Below are 9,955 nucleotides of genomic sequence, written 5' to 3'. Positions count from 1 at the left end.
CAGGAACGTACTGCACATAATGAAATGGATAGTTCCAGTTCTTACTGGTTGGGTGCTGGTGGGCTGTGACTGGAGCTGTGTTGGGTTTTAGAAAAATAATTTAGTTGATATTCTAAGTGTTTTATTCACTTGAAACAAATGGGATTATTTAGTTTAAAGCAGTGCTTTACAGTGGTGTTAGAGCAGCTAAGTCGTTATAAGCCTTGTGCTTTTTAACTTCCTCAGCCTTATTAAGACATCCTGTAAAGCTTCCTGCTGTGCAGAGTTATTATGGGATTTTCCAGAGAGCCATTCTAGATAAAAGTCAGTCTAGAAACTCTGTGTTTCTCTCTGTGTCACTACAACAATCTTTCCTCTCCAGCACTGATGCATGCAGTGGTGTTTGGCAACGTGACAGCCATCATTCAGAGGATGTACTCGCGGCGCTCACTCTACCACACCCGCACCAAGGACCTGAAGGACTTCATCAGGGTTCACCGGCTGCCCAAGACCCTGGAGCAGCGCATGCTAGAGTGTTTCCAGACTACCTGGTCGGTCAACAACGGGATCGATGTCAGTGAGGTGAGGAGAGAGCAAACTTACGGTCACTTCAGCACATCTGTTCTCCCAATTAGCAAGGGAGCTATGCATTAAAATTAAAGGGTTATTTCACACAAAATACAGAACGTAACTATCTTAATGTATACGGAGCCTGTCAGTATTTTGTTAGCACCTACTTCAAACAACAACTACCTTGTAGATCACACCATCTCTTTTGTTTCAGCTGCTGAAGGACTTCCCAGACGAGCTCAGGGCTGATATCGCCATGCACCTGAACAAGGAGCTGCTTCAGCTGCCCCTGTTCGAGTCAGCCAGCAGGGGCTGCCTGCGCTCCCTCTCTCTCATCATCAAGACCTCCTTCTGCGCTCCAGGCGAGTTCCTCATCCGGCAGGGAGACGCCTTGCAGGCCATCTACTTTGTCTGCTCGGGGTCCATGGAGGTGCTGAAAGACAACACTGTGCTGGCCATACTGGGTGAGTCAGAGGCACAGGATACCTTTTCTTTTGGCTAACACTGGCATGTTCACTGCTCCTTTAAAGTTAAGAAATAACTTAGGAACAGGGTTGTTTCTGGACATTTTGGCACCTTAGGCGAAATAGCCGCTGATGGCTGTGCTGGTACTTAAATGTAAGTACGGGAAAGAAAACAAGGCTGGGGACCGAGAGAGTAACAACTGGGCATTAATCTTCTGTTTTACAACAGCTATGATAACTTTGCAATACTTCAGTTTAAAATGGAACTTTATTCAGCCTCACTCAGCTTCTGTTCCATGCCATCTTTGTAGTAGTACCAGTTTACATGGGCACTAGTTCCTGTTATGTCCTTGTTTTAATCATGTGGAGCGAGTGAGTGAGAACATGGCCTGGTTATTCATATGCCTGTAAAGGTCTAGCATGAGCTTGATCACGTGCGCATGATTGTAACTGTCTCCGTCATGGAGCAGCACACTGTAGGCCTACATCAAACATTAGTCAAGATCTGTTTAATAACTGAGTAAATCTGCATTTAAGAGAATATTGTGCTTGTTTCCTACAATTTACTTTTTATACAGTATTAGTATTTTCTAAAATATTCTTAGGTTTGGGTTGTGGCAAGCAGACAGATTCTCAGTGAGCTCAGCTTTAAGCTGAAACAGATGCTAAATGAGCAGCAGCAGCAGCAGCTGAATGGTGCTACATTGGATGTAAACAGTCCTGCTGTCTGTGTCATCTTCTCTTAGGTGTTTAATGAAGTGGGAGTGGTGTTCCCTGTTATTCTTGTATTGAAAAAAAGATGTGCACTGGCAAAAACAGACAGTTAATTGGGCATCTGAAATCTTTTTCAAAACATTTCTGCCCTCTCTGTGGTGCCCCTGCAGCTGGTGCCACTTAGCAACAGCCCTGCTAGGCAGAGAGATCTGAATACTGTGCAGTGCCTTTAATCCTGTATTTACATGGTTCTGTCTGTACTTTATGTGCATCCATTTATTGTGGGGATGGGTCATTTCTGCCAAACAAAAATCTAAACCGTTTTCTATCAATGTTCATCTTATTTCCTATTTTTTCCACAAATTTCCACGAGGGATAACATCACTTTCAAGGTTTTTTTTTTCCAATTAATGAAAAAGTGGCAACCAAAAACTGCTGCTGAAAATATAAAGTGTGAGATGTGATTTGTTGACTGTCAGATTTCTAAATTACATGCTGGTTAAGAGTAAAATGCACTAAGGGTGGTCTGTTTGAGGGAAGCCGTGCATAAAGAAGTGGTTGAAACAGCACCGCATCCTGTGGCTTTGATAGACATGTACCTGTCAAACTGGGACTTAATGAGAGGCTGTGAGATGATCGTGATCCACGGGACACTGTGGTGCGTTGTTAATGAAGATGAGACTGTGTAATTTGAAGATTGAGCCTGGTGGGCATGTGACTGTTAATCATCTTTCACAGTTATTGGGTTTGATTTTCACCAAACAGACCTGTAGAGCGGATTGAACAAGGCTTGAGTGGACATGAGACTGATGTGGGAGGTGAAGAAAAGGACACAGACAGATGTGTATCACACAAACAACAAAGAGAGCAGCAGTGATAAACAGCTGTTGTCTGTGCTCTGCTGCTTTAAAGAATTATCATCGCTCCAAACACACACAGAGAGTCGAGGCTTCCTACATTGCAACAGACTATCCTTCAGTGCAGTGTGAATAGAGATGTATCAGATGTCACACAGGGCGGAGAACAGACATCAACAAAGAGATAAATGATGTTTGTAGGCTGCTGGGACACTCCTGTTTCTGCTCTGGACCGTAGTGTGGATACATGAGAACCAGATAAGTCCAGAAAGCTCATCACGCTTTGTTCCTCGGGCATCATATAGATTCAGCAGATCACAGCGAGAGCCAGTGGTGGAAGGACGAGATCCAACCTGTCCTGATCTGCAGAGGGGAACCTGGCAGCGAAGGCAGCAAACTGTTGCTAAAAACAACTTGACTATCCAGTTGGTGTATGTTTGTGTGGCGTACTGTATAGGCCACAGCATCAGTTTCTGGGTACAGTGTTTCTGTTCAGCAGAGTTCACACACATCCTCGAGAAGCTGCCAACACAGAAACATCTTTCACCAGAATAACCTGTCCTTTTTGAAAACATAAGAAGGTGCCACAAAACTGATCAGTGTTGTTATATGAGCTTTCACCGGTGTTGTGAGGATTTCACAACATTTCTGTCAGACCTCGTCACTGGCAGCTGCATCTCATGCTCTGTTCAGGGTGAGGTTAGATGGTTGTGGGTGGTTTGCAGTTATGTTTTGTGACTAGGCAGATGCCAATAGGAGATCTTAAGCTATGTTATAAATGAGATCAGACTTCATGAAAAGCTCCTTGGTAATTATTAGTCTTTGTGATTTGAGATTCAAAAAATTCAGTAACAGTAAAAACAGGCTTTATCTGACTCTTCCAAAAATGGAGAACAGGCCTTGAAGCACCAAGCTGCCAGCACAAGTCCAAATGTTTGTTTAGATATACTGTACCTGTCGGTAAGAGAGGCCAGTCTTCTAATAAGCACAGATGGGGAGATTCTGGTGGTTTGTGCAGCCACTACTGAGTCTGGGCTCCCATTGTGTGTCTAAGTGTGTGAGGAAAATATCAGAGAGCTTTATGGAACCAAAGACAGGGAGAGAGTGTGTGTGTGTGTGTGTGTGTGTGTGTGTGAGAGAGAAATGGTGTGATCATATGTCCTCACTCACACCGGGCTCTGGGGATGTGAAGGCAGAGTTGTGTGCCAGTGAAGGCTAATATTAAACTGGACTGATCTGCCAACAGCGTGTGGGTGGAAGAGCCGGAGTCGTGCCCTGCTCAGCCGCCTTTACCACAGCCATGCATATCACGTCATCTAGGCCCAATTCACACTTTATTTACCCCAGTTTATTTATTATTTTAAGAGGCACTGGTGTGTTTTTCTTTTGTTTTGGGTCCCCTCATCCTTTCCCTTCTTGTTTGACATGACAGTTGCAGCTTTTTTGATTCATTTTAGTTTAGCACATTACATGTGGAAGATTGATTGATGGATAGATAGGGATACATGAAGTGAAGGACAACAGCAGAGAACAACAACAACTATCTTACAGAGGTAGAACAGCCTTTCATCCATCCACTGGCACTCTGCGTTTATCCGACAGTCGCGCTGCTTCTTGTTCTTCTTCATAGGCGCGTTCAGAACTTGATGTACTCTGTGTTAGATGCTTAGTTTAGACTCTGTGTGACAAGCTACGTGAAAAGATGTGATTCTGCCCTTCCTTCCCGCTGATGTGTAAAATCTACTTATCTAAGGTTGACAAGGGAGTTAAACATCTGTAAATAAAACCCATGCATTTATTGAAGTAATCTATGTTTAGTGAGGTTTTGATAAAAGCTGCACCTAACTACACTCTCCAGTCAAAATGCTGTACAGCTGCTTTGCTGCCACTCTCTGTGCTGTTGGGTGCACTATAAGAAAGGCTTAGCAGAGTGAAAGGAGTTTCCACAACACCTCCTCTCCTTTAACAGCAGAAGCTAAACCACTTCAGTCACTTCTTTAATTTTCAGTCTCACACCGACTGAAGAAGAAATATTGTAAATGAATCAGGTGGTGGATGTTAAAGACGGCTATCATACCAACATTGAAGAAATTCTAATTGTGTGGTCAGACAAATTGTTGCACCTGTTACAACAGATTAGAATAATTCCTTGAGCTGGTCGTCTCACTGGCTGAGATTTAATTTCCTCTGGATGTGCTTCAAAACCTTTGCACCACTGATCCAATAAACAGGGTGAGTTTTTCAGAGGAGATAGTCCTGCTGGCCATGTGCCTCGTGTGGTTCAGGTTTGTGTGACTGTGAAGTGGACAAAGTGATAGACAGAGGTGAGGGAGAGAGGGAGGATTTGGTGTGCACGTGTGGCAAGGACAGACGTACCTGTCTCTGAAGGCTGCTTCTCAAAAGGTCGAGATGAACCGAATTAATGGTCTGTGCTTGCATTTCTGTGTTGTCATGAAGAGGATTTGTCTTCAAGTGCTGAGCCCCCAGCCCACATTTGATCTCCATCATGACGAACACACCTAGAATAGATGGAATGCAGTGCAGTGATGGTATTAATAATAAATAGATTTTACATTATTAAAGCACCTTGATTATTAATGCTGAAGAGCACAGGAAGCGCCACACAATGTACAGCAGGCACAGTCTGTTGTTCCAGGAATTATATTGTGTCCATGTTGGCATTAAGACCACTCCTCTGAAACTGGCAGCCAGTCTAACACATCTCTGAGTGTTCATATGCAGCCACACAGTGAGTAAAATTTGAACTTTACTGCACACCATGTAACATGGACACACACTCAGCCACTCAAACACACCACATTGGAGCAAGCAGGATCCGTTTTACAAAAGCTGAAGTCTCCTCGGCAGAGACAGTAACCAGGGAACAGAAATATCACCACTGAATAACTGAAATTAAATCCACTAAGTTAAACTGGTATTCTTTACTTATACTGGAAGTGACAAACTATCACAATGACAGTGAATCAGTCAAATCAATATCATAAAAGATCATGACAACATTCCAAATCATAGCTCTCAAAATAATGTGCACCCAGCAGAGAGGATAATTCTGATCATTGTGTTTACTGTTACTTCAGGTGTATCATCTCTAAAGAGTACCAGGTGTTTGTTTCATCAGTTTCCATCCTGACGAAGGTCTGGCGAGGTCAAACCTGCTTTGAGCCAGGGATGCACTGAGAGCTGGATACCGGATTACAAGATGGCGCCCATTTTTCTCACTGAAAGTTACTCACCTGGCACATATGCTAAAAAGAACTTTTCTCTTCCAGGTTTGCTTTCGTGCAAGCAACTGTTTAGATTTGGTGTCTAACAAAAGATATTCCTACCACACCTACGTGCTTTTGCAGCATCCACACTGGATGTACAGGTCTGCTTCAAAAGAAAGACTTGTAACGGCTGCATTTTAGCATAATATAGCTACTGTACCAAACTGTAAAGTTCATCCCACTGGGGTTTTTTTTTCAAAATGAGAGAAGTGCTATAAAAAATTCTGCATTTTAAGAAGAGCAACGACCAAATACACAAACCAATAGTGCACAGGCTGAAAATCCCTGGCACTGGTAAAATGAGGTTCATTCTTTCTTTGTTCGCTGCTCTTGTCTTTTTCACCTCAGTCACAGAGATACCGCACACTGAAGACTAGACAGACTCCTCGATGTCACTTTCAAGTGTTCATCTCCTGCTCAGTTTAACGTTTTGCTGTGATTATGAGCAGAAGCTCTTCCTTTCACTGCTCGGCTCTGTCGCCACCCATCATCTCAGTGACAAAGACAAACTGTGGTGTTAAAGAAAAGAACATGGAGAAGGAGAGGAAATGTGAGCGATGTGAAAAAGACGGAGAGACAGACGGAGCATGTGAAAAGCCCATCACGCCAAATTAAGTCAAGGAACAGATGGGGAGGAGGGAGGGGGGATGAGGGTGCAGATGAGTGTTGGACGGCGCTGAGTGCAGCGACAGCAGGATGTGGAGGTGGTTGGAGGTTCGGAGGAGGGGTAGAGAGCCAAGTCCAGTACCTGATGTTGCTCACATGGCAGGATCCAAGCTCCTGCTCTTCCTACCTCTCCCCTTCCTTCTGTCCCTCTCACCCCATCCATCTGTTTCTCTTCAACCAACCCCTGCAGTTCCTCTCCCTCACCCTTCTTTCCTGTTTCCTTCATCTTCTTGCCCTCCCTCTGTTCGTCCCTCCTCCACTCTGTCACCCATTTGAAGTCCCTTCTCACCTCTGCCCTACCTTGCCTCGCCGCCTCCATTTTGCCTCTATTCCGTTTCCTCCTCTCAGCCCCTGTGTGTTGTTCCTCTCTGCTCTGCTCTCAGCTGCATGGCTGAAGCATTCTCTGAATTCTTCTCCTTTTCCCAAATAGTGCAGGGATGTTGTCAACAGCCTTAGAAATGTTGCCCCTTATACACAGCAACACATTTCCATTATCTTTTGACATCACACTACATGCTCAGTGATAATCTTTGCAAAGATAATGTATTAATAGACTGTATAATAACACCTTTAGCTTTGTTTCTGCCAGTTTTTAGCTGCACTGTGAAATGTCAGCAGACCGTTTTCTGACGAGACTCTTCACTAGTTTTAAACACAATCTGCTTTAACCTGTTTACCTCAAAATAAATGGTACTTTGCTTTGTCAGTCTTACAAGCACTTTTTGCCAGATTCTCCGTCACTGTTTTTCAGACCCATTTGAATTGTTGAAAAAAAACCTGTGATGTGCTGCACAGCAAGTCAGAGGTCTGGAATCTAGATAACATGAGACATACACCTGTTTTCTCTCTATGATGGTTCATTTTGATGCGTAAAACCAGTGAGAGAGGTTTTTGAAGTGCTTTATTATTCAGAAGTATACCTGGGAACTTTTGCTAATGCACGTAGCATTGACATGCTGCCTGTCAGGACATTCTTAGACACCAAACAAAACATGCAACGAGCTAACTTTGGCAGAAGAACAGTCCTCACTTTGTTCAGTACTGCTTGTACAGGTAGTGCATGTTAGGAAAAATGGAAAAAGTGGCAACAGTGAGTTCACAGGTACATCAAGGCACACACCTTTGCTATTGAAATGACTTCATGGGTCCATTACTTGAATCTGGAGCTCACACAGTCTGTGTTTAATTGATTTAACTGGCTTCACTGATGCTGATTCCTTTCTCTGAAAACATACTTGGTTGAAATCACTGCTGTAAACAAGCATGTAAACGTGTGTGTTTGTCTTACATCTGCCTCCATCTTGGTGCATCACCCCAGGTAAAGGAGATCTGATTGGCTCGGACTCCCTGACCAAGGAGCAGGTGATCAAGACCAATGCCAACGTCAAGGCCCTGACCTACTGTGACCTGCAGTACATCAGCCTCAAGGGCCTCCGCGAGGTCCTCCGACTCTATCCCGAGTATGCCCAGAAGTTTATCAGTGAGATACAACATGACCTCACGTACAACCTGCGAGAAGGCCACGGGGCTGATGTGAGTACGCACAGTAAAGTAGGAGACAGTGTTTTTATGCTAGGGATGAATGAAATTAATTCATAAGAGCAGTCCTCCTCCTTGTGGCTAGGTTTGCCAGCAGATAGTGACATTAGATTTTCTCAGACTTTGTGCCTGAGCAGCTTAAGTGGGAAGTAAAAGGCTGAAGGCAAATTTATACTTAAGGTTTTATGATTTACTTAGACTTGTACTCATCTTTTATAGTGATTGTGTGTGATGATTGGGGGAGGGGACTGCATCAGCAAATGTGTCCCAGTACCCAGGTATGCATGTGGCTTAAGGACATGTCATTAAAACTCACAGATGCAGTCGAAGTCACCTGCACACCTGATCAGTCACAGCCTTGAAAGTGCAAATTGGAAATAAAATTTTGTATGCAAATGGCTCGCCTGAGGAGACACTTCAGGAGAGGAGTCGTGGATAAAAAGCTATGCATGACCTTCCAATTTCTACCTTCCCGTGCACACATCTCAGTTTGAGAAGCCTTGAAGTGCCTTTTCGTAACTACTGCCAGAAAACACACAAACACACAGGCAGTGCCTTTGGCTGGTGCAGCAACAGCAGAGGGAGCAAAACACAAGGACAAGAATAGCTTAGTGCTGCTGTTTGAAGCTGTCCTGTTGCTAAAAATAGAGCGGGGGGGGAGCACAGCCCCTCCCTGACTGGCTGTCCCCTGTAGCTGCTGCTAAGATTGGATCCTGCTCGATATAAATAGCTCAGCCAGCTGAGGAAAAGACGGGGGTGGAGGAGGACAAGAGGCGAGGGGGGGGGGCTCTCTCATTTTCTGGTCTGCTTTGCCTCATATCACTCCATCTCCCACTGCAGTGCCATTTGTTTCTCCAGGGCACAGCACACTTACTGCAGAGTGTGAGTGGGGTGCAAACGTGCACTCATCCGAGAGCGTGTCTGTAGCAGAAGCTAGATGATGTCTGATTCCAGATGCACAAGCTGTTGCCCATATATTAGGTCTGGGTTGCAGATGTCCATCCTGGTTATGCATGCAAAATCCTTGTGGTACCAGCAGCCCTGGAGGGAGTGTGTTTACATATGCATGTACGACAACAAGGCTATTGGAAAATAGAAAAATAAAGCCTGCAGATGTTGAGCACTTGATTGCTCATTAAACACCGACTTCAAGAGGCAGGCTCATAGAATGAATGATAGTTCAGAGCAACAAAAGAAGAGATGTTGAAAAGAAATACAGGAAATGATGATAAAGAGGAAGAGGTGGGAGTTAAAAACTTGGGGCACCAAGAGTAGAGAAGGCTTAATAATCAAGGAAGATCTGGTGAGAATAGATGAGAAAGCAAAGGATACATTATCTGCTGATTCACAGGCTACAGACTGACTGTCGAGACCCCGGAGTACAAGAGCGACCAGTGGACTGAATGCTCAGAGCTGTGCTGCAGACAAAAGGGGGATATTACAGCATGTTTTGTTCCCCGTGTTCTTGTGCTGTTCAATCTCTGCACCCGGAGCATGACAGGGTGAATAACATACTGCCCACACCTGCACACGCTGTACTGTACAAACACACTGACGTGCACCTGCAGAGACAAGCTTGCATAAACATCTATTTGCATACATGTGTGTGCCTGTACTCAGATTTCTGCATACAGCCTGACTCAATCACACATACTGTACATGAGGCAGTTTCACTCCACCCACACATTCACACACAGACAAAGATGCCGACACACGGCAAGCGTGCACAGAGTGCTCCTTGGTTCCCCCTCGAGCTGGGAGCTAAAGTTAGAACAGTAGGGCTAAAAATACATTATGGTGGCATGAGAGGAAGTGGGGGACAGAGGGAGGCTGGCTGAGAGGAAGGCAGCGGGGGAGGAGGAGAGAAAGGAGAGAATGC

The 9,955-nt window shown here is 44.6% G+C and overlaps 1 protein-coding gene across 1 annotated transcript in view; it reads left to right on the top strand.

Annotated features, from left to right (window-relative positions):
- The window catches only part of kcnh3 (potassium voltage-gated channel, subfamily H (eag-related), member 3), a 118,332-nt gene that overhangs the window by 102,118 nt on the left and 6,259 nt on the right, over nt 1-9,955 (top strand). The window contains exons 9-11 of the mRNA XM_020620057.1: nt 362-561; nt 764-1,013; nt 7,856-8,070. Coding sequence (XP_020475713.1) covers nt 362-561; nt 764-1,013; nt 7,856-8,070 — 665 coding nt within the window. The remainder of the gene's footprint in view (nt 1-361; nt 562-763; nt 1,014-7,855; nt 8,071-9,955) is intronic.

This window comes from Monopterus albus, unplaced genomic scaffold, assembly GCF_001952655.1.
Source record: "Monopterus albus unplaced genomic scaffold, M_albus_1.0 scaffold231.1, whole genome shotgun sequence".
Classification (NCBI taxonomy): domain Eukaryota; kingdom Metazoa; phylum Chordata; class Actinopteri; order Synbranchiformes; family Synbranchidae; genus Monopterus; species Monopterus albus.
This window is presented reverse-complemented; position numbering and strand designations above follow the sequence as displayed.